Consider the following 27,654-nt stretch of genomic DNA (forward strand, 5'->3'; position numbering starts at 1 on the left):
ATCCCATCATAATATATTTGTGAAGCGTTAGTCGACGAGAGTTTTTATTTTCAGTTACAAAGTATAAATACTATTTATTTACGACTTTCTTGCCCCCAACCTTTACTAGATGGTTTGGATACACCAAGCCAAAAAAAAAACTAAAAATTGCCCCCTTACTAAGTGGTCTTGATCCGTCCCTGTAAAATCATTGCTTTTTTTAAGGTATTTTATCGTGATTTATTTTGTAACAGAATTATTTCACGTCAGATAACGATCTATTCTAATCAGATCTAAATACAACGAAAAAATATTGAAAATATTTGACAGCTGTTATTTAAGCTTTGTATGGAATGAAAAATTGTTACCAAGTACTTTTGATTTCTTTATTTGCCATACAAAAAGTTCGAAAAAGGGGACGAAAAAATGGTTCGAACCTTAGTTAACTTAAACAAAGTTTGAGTTAACTGAGGTTCGACCAGTGAATTTTAGTTGTAATCAGTTAGACGATTTCAAGCTTAGTTACAAGAAATATTTGTTCTAATGACTGTGTTTAAAGGGACCTAATGAAACAGTTCCAGAACAAAAGTTTGAGTTGACCGGTGTTCGACTTAGCGGGAATTAACTGTATATACTGTGAAACATTAATATCCACGTCGTTTTTGTTAACATTACAATTGCGCTCGGTTAATGTACATTACATGTACATGTATAAAATGTTATTCTATTGGGTAATTTTGTGGTAATTGCACGCTCCAAGAAAAAAAAAATGATGAGCGCAGAAGAGGATGACAATAATATTTTAAGAGCTGAGTTTGATGCATTAAATTTAATCGAAGGGATTACTAAAGTTTTACCCGAGGAAACTGAGAATCCAACGTTTGTAGAAAACATATTAATCATTTCTAGTGAAGACACATCTATTAGCAAGTTGATTACAAACGATAGCAGCACTCCTTTATGTTCGAATCAAACTTTAATTCGGAGTGATCAACTCGTATATGGAGAAATTGAAGCGATTAAAGAAAAAATAAATCCAGTGTTTTCAGGTAAATAAAATGATGAGGAGTATCGAAGTGGTTTCAGTAGAACTTTGGCCAGAGCAGGGGTGTCAATATAACAACTGCATCTTCTGTCTCTGCTGTCCTGTGTTTTTTTATTTAGCGACACCAAGTTCTTTTTAATCAAATATGTGTCTTTTTATTTTTAAGAAGTTAATAGCTAATTGTTATATAAATATTTTTTATATTAGTAAAGTTGTTTCCAGGAAATGATAAGGACGTGGTACCAACAGTAATACTGTTGGTACCATGTTCTTATTTTTCATTTCAAAGTTTGTTGACTTTTAGAGCACTAGTTTGTTGACTTTTAGAGCACAACAGTTTGTTGACTTTTAGAGCAAGTTCAAACACGCTGAAGCGTGTTTGAACTTCTAAGGAGTTAGCTGCAGAGTGAGTGAATAAGGGTTATAGATTACCTTACAATTCTATGCACAATATCCTGATTAAAATGTACACAATTAAAACAGCTATTTGTATTTCATTCAGCTGAACCATTTGGTTCAGTGTTGCAATTGTTATATGAATGTTTTGGTTTGTTTAAACAGTTGCACTTTCTTTGGCTATCTATGCTAACTAAGTTTTATTCTCTGCACTTCTAGCTCTATTCGTTTCTCTAAGGTTAAAAAAGGTTGCTAAGGCCACACAGTTGAGAACGTTGCTTTTCTTTTTTTATGTTGTTATTATTATTCATTTTTAGTTGTTAAGCTCATTTCTCAAGCCTATAGCTCTGAAACACTAGCAACAAAAAACAAAGCTGCTGCATGGAAAATCAAAATAGAATATGTCAGGCAAATATAAAGCTAAATTAAAGATTAAAAAAGTAAGTGCAAAAGTATTTAAAGCGTACACTTTAAGAACACCATTATAAAGCAAAGATAAATACCATTCTTATATGACTAGAGAATATAAAATATAAAGTTTCATTTCTGAAAATGGCTGTGTGGTTCAATAGTTAACAATGCTTGTTGCTAATGATAATTTATTGGAAAATTCGAGACAACCAGAACTAGTTATTCCAAATAATTTGATCATTCTCCATGAAAATTATTAAAACACCTACAATCAAAAAGTAATTATCAGTAATACTACAACTACTATATTTATCAGAAAAAAAATTTCATGACAACTTTTAAATGTAACAAATAAGAGTTTTTAATTCAACATCACATGATATAATAGAATAAAACAAAGTTTAAGTATATCAGCATAGGCTAAGGTAAATTTTGTTTTGTAAATAAGAATACTTATTTACAACTTGATTTGAAAAATATATACAGTTAATGTTCTCTGTTTATTACTTTATCAATGAATATTTTGCAGGTTGTTTTTATACTTATTGATAAGAGTTAAAAAAAACAAGAGCTGTTTGACCAAATTTCTGTGGTAAAAAGTTTAGCATTACAGTTGGTAAATGAACTAACATCAATAAACCAACATTAAAAGATATATACAAGTATAGCTTATTCACAATAAAGTTGCATAAAGATCGCATTGCATTAAAATCAATAGTTCCTGTGATGTTTTTACAACCAAAGAATTAGTGAAACTGAAGTAGGTAGACTTGGTTAGATTTAATATACATAATTGCTAACTAATGATGGTGCTGCAATAATGCAAAATTATGGACAGATAATTCTTGTAAAGAGTCATTTGTGCCACACATTTATCTGGTCATAATGTTGTATGTAAAAATACTATGAATTACCAAATCTAATCTATTTTCAGAGATATTAAAATAATGTAAGCTACATGAAGCAAATGGAGTTCGAACATAAAACCCATGCTGCTCTTAAATCAATTCAAACCACGTTATGTTGATAGTAACATTTTCACTAAGTTTTGATATTGAATGAGCTTTGAAATTTTAAATTCATTAATATTTTTAAAATACTCTTTTTTGGAAAATTAAAACAATTATTTAAATACTACTATATTTTTTAAGTATTACTGTAAAAAAAAACAACTACATAATAAAAAAAGGGAAACTGGTCTGAAAATATATTAATAAAATTTTCTAATATTTTGGCTAAAGATGTTTCTTACTAATAGCATGCAATAACTTTGTATACTGGTATTGCAAAATTTTAAATACTAGTATTAGAATTTTACGGCAGTAAAATTACGGAGGTAAATGTATCTGATTATGTGGCAAATATATCTAATTACATAAATTATGTTAAGACTACAAATATTAAAAGTATCAAATTATTCTGTTATGTTGTTAGTTGCTCATTAGAAAACTGAATAAATATTACAATGGATTATATTGTATTGATTAAAAAGTGATTGGTCTATATACAAAATTAAAAATATTATATTTATATTTAATCTACTTGATTAAAACTCATAACTAACTAGTTATTGCAGAGCCAAGTAAAAATGATCTAATTCTGACTTTAGCTCCAACTTTTTTTAAACTTTTACTATTTTAAAATTTTTAATTTCAAAAAGAATTGTAAAAATGGAAATTAATAGTAGAAATCAGCTGGTTTTACCATATTTTCATAAATTAAAGTATGATCTGAAACAGTCTGAAGGATACCTTCGTAATTATTTTATTCGTAATTATTTACTTCGTAATTATTCGTAAAAAATTAAAGTATGATCTGAAACAGTCTGAAGGATACCTTCAGACTTTATTTTAAGCTATAAATCAAAATCTAACAAAATAAAGTGCAAAATTAAAGTTTGAAATATTTTTTAATTAAAATAAAAGCAATATTAAGTTCTTGAAAAATAAACTGCAAACAAAACTCCACTTTACAGAAAAACAAGTTAACAGGGTATATAGTGGGGATTGAACTCAGATTTTGCAAGCGAGCGCTCTGCAACCACACTACTACTGCAGACTTGAAATGAGTTTTTCAAATAAGATTCTGTTTTAGTTTAGCTTTAAACTGACAATAATTTTAGTATCTTTAAAATTTGTTTTAAACTTAAAAAAAAGTCCAGGTTGGCACAATACAATTTTTTATTCACTATTTTATTTAATTAAATTCACTATTTTGTCATTATGACATGGCTTATACACATGTAATCATTTTAAATGTGTTGTTTATTATATTATGATTCTATTCTTGGCTCTAACAAATTTATCTGCATAAATTGAAAAAACTAGTGATTTATTGATTTTATTTATGTCATGAGGCTTTAGTGTATTTTATTTTTATAAGTTATGAGGCTTAGTGAGATAATAAAATTAATGGAAAAGAAGATTTCAGCAAAAAATAAAATATAGATTAGATTTAATTGTAGGTATGTCAATAGTTCTGGTTTTCACCACAATTGGGAAACAAATAATAAGTTTAAAAAGCTATAAGTTACACCAAAATTTATTTTATCATTTAAATTGCATATCATAAAAACAGGATGTGAATGATTTTGGAGAAAATGTTTGCTGAAAAACATTTATGAACAGAGTAACAATAAGTTTAGTTTTTTTTTATAAATTTTATGTTAATTTAGTTGTTTTTTTTAAATTTAGTTCAGTCTAACGAAAGTAATATTTTGGAGCAACCCTACAAAAGTAACATTCTTATGCAATCTAATCAAAATAGAGATGAGAACTCTGAAAATATGTTTTCAAATAGTATATCTTTCCAAAACAAAGATAGTAATAAGTTTGGAGATCATAATAATGTCTGTTCTAATTATGTAATTTCCACCTCTAAAACAACAAGTGAAGAGGATTTAACCTTCAAAAAAAGCAGGGATGTAACTTATGACAACAATGTTTCTTCTAGGATAAACTCATTGTCTTCAAATCAAAGTAAGTTTTACATTAACACAAGTTTTACATAAATTTAAGTTACGAATTTCTAAGTATATATTATATTGTATTATATAATAAGATGAAAGTATTTTATTTTTATAATAAAATGTTTTTTTCTTTTTTAATTCACCATTACATTACATAGAGTGCTCATTGTACTTAAAAGAACAGAGCAATCATAAATTAGTAGAAAATTACTTAACAATGGTTTTGGATGATGGTTTAATAGTAATGCATAAAAGATCTGGTCCACAGCTCGATAAAATTAGAAAAGATAATAAAAATTTTTTAAAACATTGGCTTTCAAATTGAAATAAGCATAAATTTGAAAATTGTTAATTTTCTTTATGTCACATTAAACCTCTGTAAAAATTCATATACGCCTTTCAAAAAACCAAATGATGAATTATTGTATATTAATATTAAATTAAATCATCCACCCCAAACAGTGGCGGATCCAGGTCTTTGTCCTAGGGGGGGGGGGTAATTTGACCAACAAAAAAAAATCCGCTTTTTTTTCTTTAGATAAACCACTGTTTTATTTGATTATTTAAGATGTTTTTAGAAAATTTTACTAATAAATATATTGAATGTATCTGTTTATAAATATCTTGAAAAAATCAAATGTTGAAAATAAATATTTAATCTGTAATAAGAGATGGATTTATATCCTCAAGGGCCCTAGGCAGAAAAAAAATTTTGGGACCCTAAACACTCCTAAATACTACAATATGCACATTTTTTCCACGATACACGTACCACAATTTTTCCACGATATTCAATTTAAAAATCGAGTCTGCTAAAATAGTGCACAGGTTGCAGTCTTATCTGCCTATAGGTAAATCTAGTCCTGTCTGTAATGCACAACAAAAGACAAAATAATATCTTTAATATATACTTTTTTTTAATAAAGTTAAACAAACTACAATATAAAATTGAGCTTTCTAGTTTTCGAAAATGCAAAACTATCAATAACCTTTTCGATATTTATTATGGATATGGATATGCATCATAGCTAAACAATATAATCATTCTTGTCTTATATTGATCTTAACCAAGTTTTTAAAACCAAGAAACTTCATTCTCCCTAAGCAACTCTAACTGCAAGGGTGCAAAGCAATTTTAAAATACATTTAATTAAAAGGAAGACATTACCATTACATTGCTTGTATGCTTCCAGCGTACATTCGGGTAGGTCTTGTTACTTTTTGATTGCGTCTTTCCATTTTAGCTCCCAAAATTCAAATTCTAAAAAACTTTATGTTGGGCAGCCCTTTTATAAAACTCAGTAATTAGTTATGGATACTGTTAACTCTGTCTTTGTTTTATTTAATAAATTTCTAGGTATTGCTACATTTGATTTAAAAGAGTTCAAGGTTTCATCAAAAAATCTGAACTGTAAATCTAGAAGTATGCTATCAAGTAACAGTAAATAAACATTGCCTCTATAGTAAGTTGGAGGATCATTGGTATTGAGGTTTGCGTGATTAGTTTGTTTTCCTGTAACTTTGATGCAGTCATAAATATAGCATTAAAGTATTCTTCATCCTGTCATCTTTTATTTAATATCTTTATGGTATGTTTAAGAATAGTTTTGGCATATTCCTTATCCAATAATTTTTTTTGAAGAGAGTCACTTAAAGAGACTGTGGTATTTAACACATCGGCTAATGAACAAAGTGTTATTACAAATAAGGGCTCATATATAGCATTTTTTAGTACTGCGGCCTTTGTTGAAGAATCCCTTTCATTCCACTGAGATATCAAATCAAGTATTTCTACTATATTTATTAAACAAGGTCTAAAACTGAATGCAGAATAATGCTGTTCAATCTATCTCTTTTCGCATAAGCTTGTAAGAATTCTCTTATTTATATATTTATTAAAGTTACTTCGCTTCAGTAAAGCTTTAAAAAATGATATTACTTCTTTCATTGTGCCAATTGTATTTCCTACAGCTCGCACAGACGAACATTTGGAAATTAATAAGTTTAAAGCATGGTTGTAACATGGAGTTTTTATTGTTCGGTAGAATTTTTTGTTATTTCGTGACTGCTTCGTTGTTTTCACCTAACATAAGGGTGTATCCATCAGTACCTATACCAACACAATCCTTTAAATTGAAGCCAAATTTTGTCAATTTGTTTGCAACTGTGTTTGCTAGCAATTCTCTAGTTGATACAGGTTCATAAGTAAGATCAGAATAGTTTTCAGTATGACATTTTACAAAGTCAATAAAAATCTTCATGGATTTCACAGATATTAACATCAATATATCTTAATATGACTGCTATTTGAGAACTATGACTGGTATCCGTTGTTTCATCAAATATAACGCTATAAAATTTTCCTTTAAAAATTCTTGTTTTAATTAAGTCTTTGATTTATTGAGCGCATAGTTAAATTATTTCATTTTGAATACTATTATCTATGTATGTTGCTTAAGAGTTTTTATTTATTTCAAAAATCTGCCCATCGTCGTGATGACCTGGCAGAGCAATATTCTGTTGACCAAAAACTATTATAGATTCAATTATAAGCTTTAATCGTTCTCGATTTTCTTTAGCCTAAGTCTTCCTTCGTTAACTAAATTACGTACATCTGTAGATAGACATTAATATGTTCTGAAGAAATCTGATGCTGCCAAAATAGCAACTTTGTGATACGCATTGCAATCATGTAATTGTAAGTCTCCATCCATTCATTGTTACCCAAAAGCTTTGAATGACTTATAAGAGGTAAAGTAACTAGCTTGAGTAATTGCACTTGACTGTGTATTCCCCCAACTTTTGCAAAAAGCAATTAACATTCTTACCTTTCTTTAAATGTAGAGAATAAATTTGTAACTTGGACCAGGAAACCAATTGCATTTCAATATTTGGTATTTATCTTATTCAGTTACCTAAACAAGATAAATACCTAATTGAAATACAGGTAAAGTTAGCTACAGTTGCACACAAAAAAATTATAAGGTCACTTTGGCTTTGTAAACAAAAAAGAAATTCTAAATGAAAAAATGACAGAAAATTGTAATTGAAACAAAAAAGTAATTGTCCAATAAGGGAAAATTGTTTATCAAAAATCGTAGTATATAAATGTGTTATTTCCTTGAAGATTGTACTCGTTAAACAATATATTGGCTTAACAGATGGTGAATGGAAAAAACCTTTTGCCAATCATAATCCTTTAAAAATAAAAAATATTCAAAAGACACCATGCTGTCAAAGTACACATGGGAAATAAAAACTTTAAGAAATAAGTGAGATCAAATAATAATTACATTAAATCCCCCCTTTAAAGATATTTTTATAAAAAAACAGAAGTAATCAATTCTAAAGAGTTTTTTTTATAATAGCGACAACATATTCCACGAAATGTGTCAAAATTTACAGTAGTTAAGACATTTATGACTTCCTGTAATTTAATTTTTTGGTATAAATTGAGGTTTTATTAATTTGATCATTCATTTCTAATGAGTCTTTATTGATGAAACACAGTGTTGAATATGTATATATCCGTTATGAGATTTTGTTGTGCAATGGAAAAGCGCAACAAGCTTTTAGCTTAAGCAATAAAAGTAATTTAACTCAATAAACATATTTATATCGTTAAAAGTTTTATTTGTCAGTTACATATTAATTACAAATTTAATTTGAAACCACATTAAAAATCATTGTAAGTTTTTATCTTTATAAAATCTTTAAATTAAACAATATTGTTATAAAAAAAAATTATAAATAAAGTTTAAATATGCTGTTTAAAAAAAAAAAAATTCCTTATTTTAAAAAGCTTATACTTTTTTAAACTTAAATACTTTTTTTTTCTTTAAAACATTTGTCTTATGTTTATTTTTTTTTAAATGAGGGGTAGTTGTTTATGGTTGAATATCGTAATGGTCGAAAAATAAAAACTGTCAACATTTTTTTTAACATTTTGGCTTTAACAAAATCTTCGCATACTACTCATAAACTAGTTAATCATTTCAAATTGACGTTTATTCTATGATCAATTAAAAAAATTAACGATAAAGAAAAAACTTTTATTAAAAAACAATTTCAAAACTGAAAAAAATCATCTTTTTATAAATTTGTTATAAAAAATTTACTAAAAAAAGTTCTCTAAAATATTTTTAATAAATCTAATAATTTTGTCTACAGGCTTGGATATGGTTTATCCGGCAATGCATTTACATACAGTTATATATGAATTCAGCACTTTTGTATATTAGCACTTTCGTAACGGAATGAAAAAAAAAAGATTGATTTAAAACTATAAATAAATTAACAAAATAGTTAAATGTAATATGAACATTTTAAAGCCTAAGTTAAATTTGTTTTAAAAAAGTTTATTTTCTTTATTTTAGTTTAGATATTTTAACAGTAAAAAAAATATAGCGGTAAAATTAAATTTAATAAAATAAATATTTATTGATATTTAATTATAAAGTTAATTTAAATATAATAAATTAAAAAAAAAAAAAAAATTAAAAAAAAAAAGGAAAATAAAAAAAAGTTTATTTAACCATCTTAACACTTTTTATCCAATTAAGAAAATAATCACATGTTTTTTTCAACAATTAATTACTGCTTAATCAGTCTTCTCCATTTGAAATTTAATGCCAGCGCACAAAAAAGCGCTGGCAGGATGGTCATTTTTAAGTTCGCCTGCGCGATTTTTTCTGCTACTTAAATTAAAATAAAAACATTGAAAAGAGTGCTTTGAATAAATACCAGATAAAATAGTTTAAAAAATAAACTGGTAAAAAAGCCATTTTTCATAAAAGTTGAACAAACAAACAAAAAAGTTTTGTTAGAATTTTAAACAAATCGCTTTTGTATTTTTCGGCAAGCACTTTTTAATGCTTTTGCCAAAGTTTTTGCTGGCGTGTGGGCGAGCGCGAAAAGAGAAGACTGCTTAATGGCTAAATGGAGAAGATTGTTTAATGTTTTCAGCATAAACTATTTTAAGACTGTTTAAATAATAATCTAGTTTTGGCGTAATGTAAATAGCTTAACATGTAGGTAAAGTCGCCATTTTGCACGCAAATTTCAAATTATGTAACGCTTCTTAACAAGTCCTTATATATTTATATATATTATATATATATTTTATATATATATATATATATATGTATATATATATATGTATATATATGTATATATATATATGTATATATATGTATATATGTATATATATATGTATATATATATATATGTATATAGGGAGAAAGAGTTTTTTATTTAAAAAGTATATATTTTTTATGATAAATATAAATCTTTTAAAACAATTTGTAATATTGATTTTATAAAAATAAAACTTTCAACAATAGCATTTTTAGTGAAATTTTATTAATAATCCTTAAAGTTAATAAAACTAATAATCAAATAAACATTACCAGTGGCTGAACACAAACATACATATATACATAGTGAATTGCAAGTGGATGAACATTGCGATAGAGGTTCTAACAAAACACAAACATATATTTATATAAAGTGAGGTTTATATTCAAACATTCAAAAAACCCAATCATCAGCGGTATTGTAAAGTGGTTCTGCTTCCTCTTCATAAATAATTTTTAACTTTTTAGTTTAGCCATAAAAGTTTGCTTTCAAATAATTTGATGCAATAAAAACTTGCTTCTAGTTTGCAAAATTCAAAATGAAGTTATAATTCACTTAGAATGTAATATGCCGTTTATATATTAATTTATAATATATATTATAGTATAATAAACTGATAGAATTAAGTAGAATATAAAGTTATTAAAAGTATACTTAGTCTGCAGTTTGGATACTGATCATTATAAACTGCTAATTCAAGAGTCTGGCACATTGCAGAATTTTTTTAAACATTTCAAAGAAACTGCCTTAAAAAAAAAAAATCGTGATAATCATTTAAGCAACTACTATTAAAGTAGGAGTTACTAGAAAACAACGAATAGAGTTAAAGAGCAAGGAAATGGTTGACAGTAGACTTTAAAAGTTGTAGGAGTCAGAAAACATGAAGAGAGGAGAAAGTTCTAAAGGGTTGAAGTGTGGGGAAAAAACTAGACGAATAAAAGTTAACAGGGACAGATGCATGAATGAGACAGATGCAGTAAAAGATGAGATTTTGCTGAATGACAAGTCAAGCATGAATGAGTTTTAGTTTATGGAACTAGAGATAAATGCTAGAGACTATGATAGTATTTTTAGAAAAGAGAAAAAGATGCAATTTTATGACAATGGGAGAGAGACTCAAGCTTGGCAGATAGAGCAGGTCCAACTATGTTAGTAATGTGTTTTTGAGCCTTGTTTAAATGAGAAAGAACATCATTAGATGAATCAGCCTAAAATATGACAAAAGTATTCTATACAGGGAAAATGACCTTAGCAGATGCTAACTTAGCAATCAATTGTATATATGGTTTCCATGAGAGCTCAGTGAGAGGGTTGCCATTCATCAATATAGGAACATTGACAGTATTGCAATAGTTGTTTGCAGTAAATAACTGAGTTAAGTTTGAGTTGAAATTCACAAGCCACTACAAGCCCTAATTCGTTACAAAAGTGAGATCAAATTCAAGACAAGCTACCTGTTCTAAGCAATCAAAAAGAAATGAGTTTTTGTCAAGACAGAAGTATAAAGTTGAATCATCAGCAAGTAAAACCCCTTTAGATGTGTAAGGTTGTCATTTATTGAAAACTTTAGATATTTCAAGAGCAATAGCTCTAGCCTCTATGCCTCCATCTAATGCACAATAAAGTCTTTCAATCACAGCGGTTATCAAGTCAGCCATAAAGTGATAAGATTGAAAACTGTATTTTTGTATGACAGTAAGTTATTTGACTCAAGATGGGATGTTAAAAATTTGTTGATCAAAGACATAAAGACCTTGCTAATAACATGCTTCACTTGTCTCTTAAGTATTACTTAATTTTCTTTATTAATAATGATTTATGATGACGTTTGAGCCCCAGCATATTCTATGCCTATGATTGATATTGAAACACGTTCTAATTTTTTTACAACTTTAAAATGATTTTATTTTACATTTAGATATTCTTGAACAAAATCAAGCTGGGCCTGTAGGTGAATTGTTTGTACCGTCTATATACACAGTTCCGAAAGTCAACTCTTGTCAACCATCATATTTTGCTCCAGACATATCTTTAAATACTGGTCTTTCATATCCGATCTTTCAGACCCCAATAAGTAATAGTGTTAGAGATAAAATTTTGGAATCCAACCCAATTTTGGAATCTAATCCAATAGATACACAAATTTTACCTAGTGAGCCGTATCCTTGTAAACAGTATTCTAGTGAACAAAAAGGTATTATTTTAATATTTAAAAAGGTTTAATTTCAATATTTTATATTTAAAAGGCTTTAATTAAAAACTATAAAAAAAATATTTTTGAAAATCTATGAACAAGTAAATGATCCCAATTAAATTTTTAAATGTAATGAAAAATAATAATCAATAAGTTTCAAGAAAAAAAAAAAATTAATATGTTTGTAGAAAAACAACAACAATCAATAAGTTTTTAGAATGTCAGTTTTCAACTTTCATAAATCCGTATTTGTAAAAAGTTCTCTAACATATTTATAACAAAAATATCAAAACTTCATAAAAAGTTTTAGATTTCATCAATCATTTGATGTAATAATAGCAACTTTTACATTTGACAATTTTTTAGTGGTTTTATTGATGCTTTTTTTTGTAATTATTAAAACATTAGAAAAATCTAAATCTTTTGTAATGATAAATAATTTTTTTTTAATTGCCAAAAAAAAAATAATTTTCTTTGTTTAACAAGTTTAGTCATGTTTCTTTATTGTTTTTTTAATTATAAACATACAAGCATTAGTCAAACAAGACAAAACAAAAAAGTCATTGAATTCCATAAAACAGTCTCAAAAAGTGTGTTGTCAAAAAGTGTGTTGTTGAAACTAATTTTTGTTCAAAAAATTGCATTTTTTTCCCAAAAATATATTCTCACATGATTAAATAAGAATATTTGTACTCAATGAAGCTTTTACATAATAATAAGTGCATGGGTTTTGCTTGTGTCTCTGTTTTTATGACTAGGCAACTCATTCTATTATCTCCTAATAAGGGTACAGCTCTAAAACTCAGTTTTATAGTTCTGAGGCTGGCTGGTAGTCAGGTTTTCCGAACTCTGTGGTAGCTCTCAGAGAGGCTGATTCCATCAACAGCTAAAAAATATCAAAGTTTTTAACAGTGCCATGTTGCACATGGATGGTGTCCCTGTTTGTACTTTTGGTGTGCATTGCGGAGGCCACATTTGGAGCCCTTTGTTACGGCTTAGGGTTTATTAGTAGTAATAAGGCAATTGCTTGGGCTATTAAACAGTGTTCTGAGTACTATCTATGCTTTGAGTCAAGTTCTTCAATCTAATTTAAAAATGAATAAAGTACCAAAAACTATAAAACACAAAAAACCATCATCATCACCAAGTTCTTTAAACCTATCATTCACTAATATTCGTGGTCTTTGAAGTACCTTTTCTTCTGTTGAGTCTTATCTCTTGCAAAGTTCACCAGACCTACTTGCTCTTTGTGAGACTAATTTGAGTTCGGCTGTCTCATCTTGTGATCTTAGTGTTGATGGTTATCTTCCTCTAATTCGTAAAGACTCCAATAGTCACATGCTTGGCCTCGGCATTTACATTCATAAAAATTCACCCATTTGTCGTGAAACTAGGTTTGAATCCACAGACAATTCTTTAATGTGCTTTCGTTTAGCACCACTTCACTCTATTGCCTTTCTCTTTGTTCTATACTGCTCTCCTTCATCTCAAGACTGCACACTTTTTGACGTTATTTCTGATCATATTGACCAAGCCCTCTCTCTTTATCCATCAGCTAATATAGTTGTTGTCGGTGACTTTAATGCTCACCACTCTGAATGGCTTGGCTCTAGTGTCAGTGATTCGGCTGGCATTAAAGCCCACAACTTTTGCCTTTCTCAATCCCTAACTCAAATAGTCAACTTTCCAACTCGCTTTCCAGACAACCCGAATTATTTACCTTCTCTACTCGACTTATGTCTTGTTTCTGATCCTAGTCAGTGCTCAGTTTCTCCACATTCACCCTTAGGGGCTTCTGATCACAGTTTGATCTCTCTAAAACTAATATCTCATTCTTCTTCATCACCTGAATCCCCCTATTATCGAACCTCTTACAACTGCAGTAAAGCTGACTGGGATTCTTTCCGTGATTTTCTTCGTGATGGCCCTTGGGTAGAAATCTTTCGTCTTCCTGTCGACAAATGTGCTTCTTAGATAACTTCGTGGATTCAGGCTGGCATGGAATCTTTTATTCCCTCTCGACGATTCCAGGTCAAGCCTCACTCTCCTCCATGGTTTTCTTCACACTGTGCTGCTGCAATTGCCAATCGAAACTGTTACTTCCATATTTATCAGCAAAACAATTCTCCAGAAAACAGACATCTGTTTATTACTGCTAGAAACAATTGTAAAAAGGTTTTGTCTAACGCCAAAACCCGCTATTCTCAGTTCATAAAATCTCGAATCTCATCTCAAAAGTTAGGCTCTCGTGACTTCTGGAGAGTCTTTAATAATATCAATAATAAGGGCAAATCTATAATTCCACCTCTCTTGTATAGTTCAGACTTTGTCACCTTACCTAAAGACAAAGCCGAATTGTTTGCTAAAAATTTTTCATCAATTTCCTTGATTCCACTAGTTGCGTTCTACCTGATATTGCCAACAAACAGGTTGATCCATTGCTTGACATTCATATCACTCCAGCATCTGTATCTAAAGTGATTTCCTGCCTAGACTCTTCTACAGCTTGTGGCCCGGACAACATACCTGTTATTGTCTTGCAGAAGTGTTCTCCGGAGCTGTCATCTATACTCTCAAAACTACTCAACAAGTGCTTATCAGAGTCTTGCTTTCCAGCCTGCTGGAAAGCGGCATCTGTTATCCCTATCTATAAAATTCTGGAGAGCGATCCGATTCGTCTAAATACCATTCCATAAGTCTTCTTCCTATCATAAGCAAGGTTTTTGAATCTTTAATTAACAAACACTTAATTTCTCATCTTGAATCTAATAACTTACTTTCTGACCATCAATATGGATTTCGATCTTCTCGTTCTACAGCTGATTTGCTAACAGTAATCGGCCATCGCTCTAGATATTTCAAAAGCTTTTGACAAAGTTTGGCATGCTGGTCTTCTCCATAAGCTTTCTTCTTATGGTGTATCTGGCAAAATCTTTATGATCATCGAATCCTTCCTTTCCAATCGTAGCATAAAAGTTGTCCTCGATGGACAACACTCTTCTTCTTATTCTGTAACTTCAGGGGTTCCTCAAGGTTCTATCCTTGGCCCTATACTCTTTTTAATTTACATTAATGATCTTCCAGATATTCTCACATCTAAGGTGGCTTTGTTTGCTGATGATACTACCATTTATTCTTGTCGTGATAAGAAACCATCACCCTCTGATTGCTTGGAGGGGGCATTTGAGCTTGAAAAGGATCTCACTTCTGCTACAGCATGGGGCTCACAGTGGCTGGTGAACTTTAATTCAGATAAAACTCAATTTTTTTCAGCCAATCGTTATCGCAATAATTTAGATCTTCCTATATTTATGAACGGTGATGTATTCGATGAGTCACCTACTCTTCATCTTCTAGGAGTAACTCTTACTTCCAATCTTTCTTGGAAACCATATATCAAATCTGTTGCAAAATTAGCATCTGCTAAGGTTGCATCTCTTTGTCGAGCTTGTCACTTTCTTACTTTGGATTCTATTCTCTATCTCTATAAATCTCAAATCCTGCCTTGCATGGAATACTGTTGCCATATCTGTGGCGGATCTTCTAATGATGCCCTTTCTCTTTTAGACAAGGTGCAAAAGCGCATTGTAAACATTGTTGGACCTGCTCTTGCAGCCAACCTCCAACCATTATCACATCGTCGTAATGTTGCTTCTCTTTCTCTTTTCTACAAATACTATAATGGGCACTGCTCTAAAGAGTTAGCGTCTATTGTGCTATCTACAAAAATTCATTCTCGTGTTACTCGTCATTCAATTAAGTCTCATCCTTTTTCTGTGACTGTTCCTAAGTGCTCCAAAAACGCTTATTCGTTTAATTTTTTTCCCAACATCAACTCTTTGGAATTCGCTTCCTTTATCTTGCTTTCCTGATTCATATAATTTGCAATCTTTTAAGTCGTCTGTCAATCGTTATCTTGCTCTACAATCTTCATCTCTTCTCTTTCATTAACTTCCAACTTTATTTAGTGGCTGCTTGCAGCCTTGTTGGAAGCGAAGATGTTTAAAAAAAAAAAAAAAAAAAAGTAACTAAACAAATTCTTTTGTAATTTATAATTGAAAAAAAAAATTCTATAATTTGATAAAAATTTTTTTTGGATTTCTCATTGAAATTTTACAATGACGTCATGTACTAAAACTCTTTATAATTAAACGCGCTTGAATAAATTATAAAGTCTGTAGATTGTGGTGTATATTTTAAAAACTTAAAGAAACTGGCTAACATAAAGATGGCAAGCTTTAGGTAAAACAACAAAGTTAGTTTTTTTTGGTATATGTTTATTATTTTGTTTTACTCTAAAAAAAAATTCAGCCCAAACTTTTTTTATCATTCTCTTTAATATGATAACAGCTTGTCTCGGCACAAAGAGGTCCCTTTAAACACTTTTTTGTAAGTAATAACCTACAAAAGAGTAATGAAATAAAAATACCAGTCTGGTCACCTTGCCATGTGACTGACTTATATTTTCTTCAGTTCCCCTTAGCAAAAATGAGTCATCTCGTACCGTCAGTCAACCACGGCATTACATTATAGACTTAATTATACACTTTTTGAGGTACCTTCTTTGTTGGTAGCCATTCATTTTGGTCTAATGTGGTTTTTTTTCACAATTTTTAAGTGAAATAGCAAGATAAACAAATTTTAGCTTATACTTTGCTTTATCACTTTATTAGTGCTTGAGATTATCAGGTGTTCAAGTCATTTAAATGATATGAACTATTATCAAATCATTGTAAGTTGCCTAATGTAAAGAGCTCTCATCACCCAAATAAAAAGATTAAAATTTTGATAAAATTTTTTTTATTTTTGTAATAACAGCCAATATTTCTGTTCAGTCTTTTTGTTTGTGTATAACATAAAATTAGCTTTTTTATATTTTTTAATATTCTCAAAATGATTTTGTGGCTACAATTAAATTTTGTGAACTTTATTTATTCTTTATTGAACTTTATGATTGAAGATTATGATTGAAATATTATGAAAAATTATATGATTGAAATTAAAGTCCTTGTCTTAAGAGCTTTTCAACACTTTTTTTTTTGTCTCTCAAGTGATTTTTCTGATTTTCAAAGATCGGATATCCCTATAAATAGTTGACATTAAGCAACATTATAACTTATTTAAGTAATAACAATAACTTGATTTAACCAGTATTAAGAAAACCATTTATTTTCACAAGGTATATGGAATCTTCTGTGGGATTCAAATTGGACAACGCAACTAAAAAATGCAACAAATTCTGTGCTAACTACCTTGGATCCTGGAATGGAGGAGTATTTAAGTAAGTTTATAAATACATAATAACTAATAGTTGTTTAATATACTACATAAAAATGAAAGTGTCTGAAAAAGTCTGAAAATTTGTTTTAGCATAAGCGTTTATTCTGGAATTGATTTTGAATTTTGATTAAATTCTCAAATAAAAAATGAGCAAAAAAATATTTGTTTAGATGTTTGAAAAAAAAATTTCTAGCGATGTTTTGTTCAGAATATTTTATACGAAAAAAAGCAATAAACATTTTTTTTCAAATTTCTCTTCATGAAGATAAAAGTTTTGAAATTTTATACTTAAAGCAATAAATATGTTATTTTAAATTTCTCTTCAGGAAGATAAATGTTTTGACATTTTATTTCAAAAAGCAAAAAATATTTTATTTCAAATTTCTCTTTGTCAAGATAATGTCTTTACATTTTATACTAAAAAGCTATAAATATTTTATTTTAAATTTCTCTTCATGAAAATACATGTTTTGACATTTTGCAAGAGTTAATATTATTATTTTTTTTAATATTTGCAATTGAGAAATTTTCCTTTTTTTAAGAAATTATTTTTACAGTTAAAAAATATAGATTAAGAATAACTAAATAAAAAATTATTTCAGTGCATGATAAAATGTTTAATTTAATTAATGGTGATGAGAATTCTATTGATAGTTAAATAACTGTGCTAACTGTAACTAAGTCATGATGATGAATCATCATCATCATGACATGGTTATGTGATTATTTGTGATGTGAGCTCATTCCCTTGAAATAGTTGATGAGAAGCTGTATCTCAAGTGATACATGTTCCACAACAGTTAATTCAACTAATAACAAAGAAAGAATTCAAATAACAAAATTGATTTGTGTATTGAAAACTGATGTTGATTTGCACGCTGTATCACTTATGTGTGTATGATAATAAGCATTATAAATGTACATTAGAGTTATGACATTTTTTGAATCTGTTGTGGCCATACTTCTATAACCTGAGAAATGTTGAGTAATTGATAAAAAACTGGTTTAATGGTAGTCTAGTTGCAAAAATATCCATCCCCCCCCCCTCCCTTGATAATAACGTGATTTTTCATAGATTACATAAGGACACATAAAGCTTATTTCCAACCCATTTATGAACAGCCACAGAAATAAATAAAACTAATTGTAAATTGTATTTAGTATTTATAAACTACATATCATTGAAGTGGATCAATAAAAGTAATTATTTTCAGCAAGTTAATTTTAATGCTTCACAGGTCATTCTTTCCAATAAATTTCACATTTGTATATTCCCATTTTTTTGAATTTTGAAGGAGATCTTCCATCAATTTAATGCCTCGTTCAGCAATGATGTTTGCTCTTGGAATATGAACTACACTATCTTCTTAGCTCCAATGTTTCATAAAGCACTTTAAAGCAGCTGTACACTTAATTTCAGTCAATGCATCAAGCATATAGTCATATAATTTATCATCAAATAATTGTTTGCTGAACCAAAGTTTTTTCCATTGATTTGCAATAAAAGGTGCTGCACTTTCAAGTTCACACCTCCATGTTGGTATAAGAAAATAGGCAAGAAGAACATATGATGATCTAGAGCTCCATCTAGCACTGTGCAATAGAGGGAGCTTGTGCCACTTAATTTTTGTTAATTTTTTATGATTCTTAAAGTAACTAAAAGCTTTACATAACTCATAAAGGAATTTGAAGTCATCTTGCCATTCCAAGTTTATGTAATGATTAGGTTCAGCTTCATACGTATAATATTTTTGAAGATTTTCATAATTTTCGGTTAAGTACTTCAGAAATTTATAATCAAAACCAGGACTTGTTGATTTACAATTTACAAAATGATCCAAAACGTGTTTTAAAAGGAGATCCAGTATATGATGCTGACATCCTAAATATTGTGGTTTAGTAAAGCCTTTGGTTTCCATTTCATTTTGTATTTTTACAACTATACTATTTAATCTTCCTGTGTTTACTGCTGTTGTGTCACATTAAATCATTGAAATACATTTCCTTGCATCAAAATCATTTAGCAATTTTTTAAAAGCTTCAAAAATATCATTGGATTTTCAACTTTCACATTTAACAATTCCTAACTTAATTTTCCTTTTCTCATTTTGAAGTATCACAACTTGGTATTCAGTCTTGTTTATTTTCTTTCCATCAAAATGTAGGCAAAATTGTTCTTCTTATACCATTTTAGCAACAATTTTTTTCATGCTTTCCCCTTGCCTTATAGTTGATCTCCATATTCCTGTCTGACTTGGAGTTTCTATTTCAATACCTTTTTCATATAACTTTTTACAGATTCTAGCTGATTTATTTGTACTTAAAGATTCAGTTATCACAAGATTAGATGCTAAATTTGTTCTATTATATTCTCTCTTTCTTGATTTTTTTAATTCCACTGGTTCATAATTGTCTTGTGAATCTAAATCTTCTGATGCAGTTGAACTGCTAACTGGACAATTATTTGCTTTGCTTGTAGAAGTTATATCTTTTGCATTACAAACTCTGACTTTTGAAGGATGTAATGACACATGTGTGTTAGTACTGTGACCAACTTCTCCTGAACTTAATAATTGTATGTTATAAAATTTTTTATCTTCTAGACTAAGCCATATGCCCTTAATATTGGTGATATCAAAAAGATCTCCAAAAACAGAGCATTCTTCCTTTTTGCCAGGCTTTTTAAGATACTTGTCATGTTTTTCTATAACCTTTTCAATTTTTTTTCCAACTGATTTTTTAGAAATACTTGGAAAGTTGAGTTTGTTCCATAATTTACTTATTTCGACAGCAATTAACTTTACTCTTTCTTTTCTGCTTTTTTCAATTGATGCCAGGTAGTTGTAGCGTCCAATAATAAAAGTTTTTTTTTAGCATTCTATTAAATGAATCCAATGATTTTAAATAATTGGTAGACCAATTCTTGATGTTATATGTTTTTCAAATGAAACTAAATTTTTTGTCCATACTCTTGAATATTTGTCAACAACAGTTTTGCTATATTTATTTGACATATTAGAAAAATCTAAAATGCATGGATAATAGATTTTAGTAATGTTCTATGTTTTAATATTATTTTAATAAAAATACTTTTCTTTAAAAATTTAATGTATAAATATAAAATTAATTAAAAAAGACATTGAAATGGGTAAAGACAAAAGAAATGAGTAAAACATAAAACACATTAGTATTAACTATTTTCTGTATTTGTGTAATATTTCAGTTCAGACCAACATATTACACAAGCTCATAAAATAGTTTTTACTTAAATGTGTTTTATGCTTTATAACGAATTTAAAAATCAAATACTTCCATAATAGTCATAAAAACAACAATATTTTTATAGCATAACTTAATTGTGGGTGGGTGGGGGACATTTTTTAACTATATTCAATATTACTATGAAATTTTAATATTAACTATCAATTTCTCAGGTTTTAAAACTACAGCCAATTAAAACTGTGACAAAAGTTAAAAAAATCATAACTCTAATGTACATACATGTGTGTATGATAATAAGTGTCATACATGTACATACATGTGCGTATGATAATAAGTGTCATGCATGTACATACGTGTGCGTATGATAATAAGTGTCATGTGTGTACATACATGTGCGTATGATAAGTGTTATAAATGTGTGTATGATAATAAGTATTTTTTTTGCAAAATGTTTTAGATGATATAAATTTTTGAGTTCCAAAATCATGTTTTTATAAATACTTACATTTAAGATATTTCAGCAACTAAAAAACATTATTTTTGCGATTATTTCTTATATTGAAGATATAAGAAATAAAAATTTAAAGCTTTAAATTTACTGTCCACTGGGCAATTTTTAATTTTTTGGAGGTTTTGATTCTTAATCTATATTTATTAATATTGAAATTTCTTTTGATATAATTATAAAAATGAAATTTATAATAATATTAAAACACCTTTTAAACATTTAATTTTTGTTGCTCTTCGTTGTACAATTTTATTGTCTTTTTTATAATAATGGTTCTAAATTGGTGAAACAAATTTCTAATGGGGATGAAATAATGAAGAATACATAGTTTTGCCATTTTAAATCATATAAGATATTTTTAGCATAGTGTAATTATTTTTATTGTCTGTTAGTTGAATCATATAATAATTATAGTGTGGATTTTTTTTTCCTATATGCTTAATTTTACATTTTTCTTTGTTGAAGTGTAATAACCATTTTTTACTCCATTTACTAAAGTTTCAAAAATCATCCAGCATAACACAGTTATTGTGTATTTGAAATCACTGTAATAATTTTTTTATTGTTGACGTTTACAACAGTTTTTTATTTCTTTTAATATATCATCGATATAACAAACAGCAGTTTCCCTAACATTGAGCCTTGTCGCACTCCACTTGTTACCTCCTATTCTTAATTATTAGTCCCAAGAAGAACTCTTTGAGTTCTATTACTCAGCTTTAAAACTATATAGAATTCAGATATGCTTTAAACTTATTATAAACATTATTAACAATTATTCTGTAGCAAAAGCTTTAGCAATGTCTAAAAAAGTTATAACTTATAGACGTTATAGAAAAAGCACAATTCTAAGACTTTGTAATTAAATTTAAAGACTAAAAAAGTTTGTACAATAGTTTTTTATTCCAAAATAAAAACCATGATGAGAATCTAATATTAATTTTTTTTCAATAAGATGTTCAATCAAAGCATCTTTTAATTACTCTCCATAACTTTGCATATTACAGATGTTAATGAAACAGTTAATGATAAATTTAATGAAACAGTTAATGATAAATTTAATGGAACAGTTAATGATAAATTTAATGAAACAGTTTTAATGATAAGTTTAATGAAACAGTTTATGATAGTTTGTTGCTTTGAGTCTCTTTTTTTGAAGTTGAATTTTTTTCAGATTGTTCACCTGTAGGTTTTATTAAAAAAAAAAAATTTTTTTAATGTAAAAAAAAAAATTATGTTTTCATTTTAAAATTAAAACATAATGTCAATGTATTTTAAATTTATTTCAAGTTAAAATCTATTTTGAGCAATTGTCCAAAAGAGACTTTAAAAATGCAAAAAAAAAAGTGCTATAAAAAATAAAAACCTGGTAAAAGGATTATCAGTTGGTAAAATAAAAAAAACAAAAAAGTTTCTGTTAAAAGATTTTTTATTGACCTTTAAAACCTTATTAAATATATTGACCTTCAAAATGAAAAAATAACTATATAAACCCTATTTTTTACATTATATTACCACCAAATAGCGTTTGATTAAATTGTAAGACATGGTCTTTAATTTTATACACAAGAAATTTATTCAAAGTAGCTTAATATACTTTTTAAATCAAATACTCTTCAAGATTTTTACATGCAATATTAAAATTTATAATTACTAACAGCAGTTAAGGATTAAAGTGATTAAAATGTTGATTATATACCATAAGCTATGATTTTCTGCTGCCTAATCTAATAAATCGAATTATGGTTAGTAAGTTAGTAATTTATAGTTTAATAAAATATAGCCTGGGCCGGGTTTGTGATGTATAAACATTTACGCATCCTAAAGTATATTTTTTTAATTCAAAATTCATGTTATATTTTGTATATATGTGCAATATAAACATCATTATGATCAACATGATCACCATAATCATCATTATTATCATCATCATCATGATCATGATCATGATCATGATCATCATCATCATAATCATCATAAACATCATCATCAACAGCATAAAAGAGAAATGCTAATGATCATGATGATGATGATCATCATCAGGCTTTAGCCTTTCTCTTTTATGCTGTTCCTCTAATCATTTTCTCCTGTTGCAACCTCTCTACATGCTGATACCTAAATTACTTTATTCTTTTCTAACAAAAGTTGTTCGGTACAACGTTTTTTCTAATCTGTCTAAGATTATGCCTCCTTTTCTTGTCTTGCTAGAGTCACACCACACATCCACCTGATTATCTTCTCTTTTGGCAAATACTACACCATATAAATACTAAAGTTTTATATAACAATGAAAGGATATTGTATGCCAGCATCTAAATAAATAGCAAACATATATGTTTATATCCATAATATGTATGCATAAAGTGCATCTTGGAAGAACTTTCATTCCTTCTGGAACAAAAGTTTGGAAGATTTAGTTACTTCTCTTCAATTTTAAGTCAAGCCTCATTCTACTACACATTTTTCACCATCTTGAGCAGTTGATTTATTAAACATTTATCATTTTTAAAATCTTTTTTACAAGAACATCTCTTTTAAAAACAAATGTCCTTTTATTATTGCAAGAAGCCAATGTAAAAAGGTCCTGTCTGATGTTAAGCTTTGTTATTCTCATTTTACTAAATCTTGTATCTTATCTCAGATGTTAGGTTCTAGAGACTTTTGGTTAGTCTTCAACAATGTCATTAACTAAAGTATGTCTAACATTTAATCACTTATTCATGGGTCTGATCTTTTTACTTCTTCCCAGAATAAAGCAGAGTTATTTGCAAATAAATCTTGCTCTAATTTGACTCTTCAATATAATGGCCATACTCTTCCTGACAGTTAAACAGATTAACCCATTGTTAAACATCAAAATCACTCTGGTTTTCAATGCTAATTAATTCTCAGTTAAACACTTCTACAGTTTGTGCTCCAGAATAGATTTCCATCATAGTCTTAAAAAAGTGTTCTCCAGAACTCTTCAATTTTTGCTAAACTTTTAAAAAGTGCTAAATAAGTGGTTCCAATTTTTCAATACTCTAGAAAATACTTTGATCTCTCTTATTATCCTACAATTAGTCTTCACTCTGTTTTTAGCTTCTTTATATAAAGGTTTTGAGGTTATTAAATTATTTCTTTCTAACTGCAGTAGTAAAGTTATTCTTAAAGGCCTACCTTCTTCTTTATTTCAAGTAACTTGTTTCTAATATTGTTTCTTATCTACAATAATGATCTTCATGAAATCTAAAGTGGCTCTATTTGCTGAGGACTCAACTCTATATTCTTGTCTTGACTAAAAATCTTACTATTTAATTGCTTAGAACAAGCAGCCTTTTAAATCTGATCTCTCTTCTGTAACAGCCTTCGGCTTGCAGTGGCTTATGAATTTAAATTCTGAACTTAAAATCCACAGTTTTTGTTAGACAACAGAAATAATTTATTTATTGCAAAAAAATATTGCAATAAGGTTGGCGTTCCTATATTGATGAATAACAACCCTCTTACTTTCACACAAAGTCAAGAAGCACATTGTCAATGTAATTAGACCTGCTTTATCTGCCAAGCTTGAACCACTCTCTCATTGTTGTAAGGTTGCATTTCTTTCTTTTTTTTTACAAATACAATCATGGTCAATGCTCAAACGAGCTATCATCTCTATTACAATAAACCAAAACTTATTCTTGCTTGGCTTTTTATTCAACAAGTTGCATTTTTTTACTGTATTGGCCCCTTCATGCTAAAGAAACTTTTATTATTCCAGTTTTTTTCCTCGAACGTTAAAAAACCTATTAACTCTTACCCATCTTCATGTTTTCCTTTTTTATACAACTTACGACTTTTTAAGTCTTCAGTTATATGTTTCCTAGTACTTTAACTTATTCTCTATTTTAAAGTAACTCATTACTTAACAGTGGTAGCTTGCAATCTTGTTGGAAATAAATTCGAGTTTAAAATTATATAAATGTATGCCAGTATTTAATAAATGGTAAATGTAAGCATAAAATTATAATACATTAAGTATTATAAATTTTTTCCTAGCCTAAGCTTCTTTAAAAATGCTTACTGTTCAGATCAGTTATATAACAATCTTTGTACTCTAGATGATTCTTGTTTTGTTTATACCTTGACAAATGTTTATAAAAGTCTTGGGCAGTTTTGACAGTCTGTTCACTATAGGCTCCCAAGGGAGATCCTTTGTGGCTCATGAAATTTTTGTTGTGGCAGAAGGCAATATGAATTTTGAGTGTTATGCATGCACCAGTTATCATTAAGTAACATCTTTTGAAATTTTCAATTATTTCAGCAAAATCTGGCTGAAGGATAAATCCAAAGCAAGCTTTTACAACTAAATCGTATGGTTCAATTATGTGAAAAATGTTGAGAATCGAGTTTGTATCAGCAAGTTGTTGGAACACATTGACATTTTTAAGAAGCTTCCTGCATTCATTTTCGAATTAGCCCACATGATATGGGCTCAGTTAAATGTGGAGGGCAGCTAGCCACTTAACAGCTTCTATCTAAGCAGTTTTAAGTATCTTGAAAAGATGATTGACAACTCTTATAAGGAGATTATTTTCGAAATCGGAACATTGTCAGACCCACTGATGAATGGCTTTTAAATGATATTGCCATACTACTTTGCTCAAGCAACAACTCCGCCAGATTGCTGAAAAGACTCTAGGCTAGATTTGATTGAGACCAATTTACAACTTTCATATCGCAAGCCAAAATTAGTTTAACTCCATTTGCATTAATCAGTTACCAGATTTGTTGAATGTTGGAGTGAGTTTCTGGCAAATCTTCTGGTACCGCAACAAGAATTTGTCTCTTAACTCCAGTGGCTTTGCCAGTACTTTGAGTGAGAGGTTGTTTTTAAGGCGGTGAACTGGTGTCAACCTTTAACACGGTATCAACAATGTTTAGATAAAACTTGAGAAAACTTATACCACCATGAAATCTGAACTTAACAAAATACCCACGTGAAATTTTGAGATTGAATAACATGATTCATAAGGCTTGATAAATCATTGCAGCGAGCAAAAATCCAAAATATACCAGAATCTCCGTTTCTGTTTGGTTTTTTAGGTCGCTACAGGTGAAGAAATCACTCAAATGTTGACATGTGCTTAAGAAATTCTTATTAAAATTTGGCTCTACCATTTTGCCGCTTGATGTTTGGTTTACAGTTCTGACCTGTTTCTTTAATCCGTTGTTTGATAGTCCAGTATCTATTTGTTCATTTACAAGGTACAAATAAATACTGCAATGTACCTTTGGTTCTTTCTCAATGATGGTTTGCTCTTCAAGAGGATGTTTTTCTTGCAGCTTTGGACACCCAATTTGACAGAATAGCAATAACACATCATGCCTTTTTTTCAGGTCTGACTTGTATTGAATTGAAATTAAACGTAGAAGCGAGTAACTTCTTTCCTCTCTTGTTTCCTGTGCAAAATTGTTCTACACGATTTGCAGAGTCATTGTAGTACCTGAGAGTCACTTATACTGATCTTTGTCTCGTACAGTTGGCATAATAGATCTGCTTGGAATGCAGTAAGCTGTCTTAAACATTTTTTCAGACAGAGCAAATATTCAATTTTCATCATGAACCTTTGCTTGATTTAGCATTGTGGCAATTCACTAAATCCAACTTTACTAAATCAAACTATCCCTTTTACAAAACTCAAACTGAATTTATATTGAATAACAATCCATTAACATACCTACACATATTATTAATTACAAATGATTAAAATCAAGGAAATAATTACTTAAATTACAAGGAGATATTTCTCACATAATCCTTTCCTTTAAAGGAAATCATTTAAATTAATGACGCTTGTCATACCTATTGACAATTTATTTAATTTAAATTCTACAAAAGGTTTTTACTTTTCTTTAAAGAACTATCCTCCTTTTTATAAGATTTTGCTTTAAATAGTAAATCAATATTTTGAAAATAGTTACCGATTACTACAGTAATTTGGTAAGATTTTTAGGTATAAGTAGCAAAAAACTAACAAAATATAAATTAAAACTGCCACAAATCTTTAACCAGTTAACCTATTCGGCTAATTTTATCCTTAGTTTGGTGCAACCATATGCTACATATCAATTTTTATCAAATTATGTAAAGTGGTTCTCATTTTACAGGTATTTTTTTTGTTGCACTATAAAGTCAAAGTTTCACTTAGTTTGAACATTCAAATTAAATTATTTTCTGTGGACAAAATTAAAAGATTTCAAAATTTGCATCACATGGTACCTTGAAGTGTACGCTATCACCTCATATAAGTGGTGTTCTTGGGTCACCTAGGTTAGCATTATCTGGATCCTTGCTAACCATGTACAACCTCCAGAAAAAAAATGTTTCCTTTATCCTTGACTGCAGAACATGTTGGAACAGTCAGCTATGATTCAGTTTTTTGAAGGCAAACACTCTATTAGAAAAATATTAAAAGATATTTCTTCATAATGGGTTTGCAGTGATGTAGAAAATTTTATATTTTTTTTATGTAGGTATCTTTATAAAA

The 27,654-nt window shown here is 28.7% G+C and overlaps 1 protein-coding gene across 1 annotated transcript in view; it reads left to right on the top strand.

The window, feature by feature from the left end:
* The first annotated feature begins 668 nt into the window (after positions 1-668).
* Positions 669-27,654, top strand: part of LOC101240082 (protein PRRC1-B) — a 38,863-nt gene continuing 11,877 nt past the window's right edge. Inside the window, exons 1-4 of the mRNA XM_065816869.1 lie at positions 669-1,028; positions 4,525-4,809; positions 11,854-12,129; positions 17,309-17,410. Coding sequence (XP_065672941.1) covers positions 749-1,028; positions 4,525-4,809; positions 11,854-12,129; positions 17,309-17,410 — 943 coding nt within the window. The 5' untranslated portion in view covers positions 669-748. The remainder of the gene's footprint in view (positions 1,029-4,524; positions 4,810-11,853; positions 12,130-17,308; positions 17,411-27,654) is intronic.

This window comes from Hydra vulgaris, chromosome 13, assembly GCF_038396675.1.
Source record: "Hydra vulgaris chromosome 13, alternate assembly HydraT2T_AEP".
NCBI lineage: Eukaryota > Metazoa > Cnidaria > Hydrozoa > Anthoathecata > Hydridae > Hydra > Hydra vulgaris.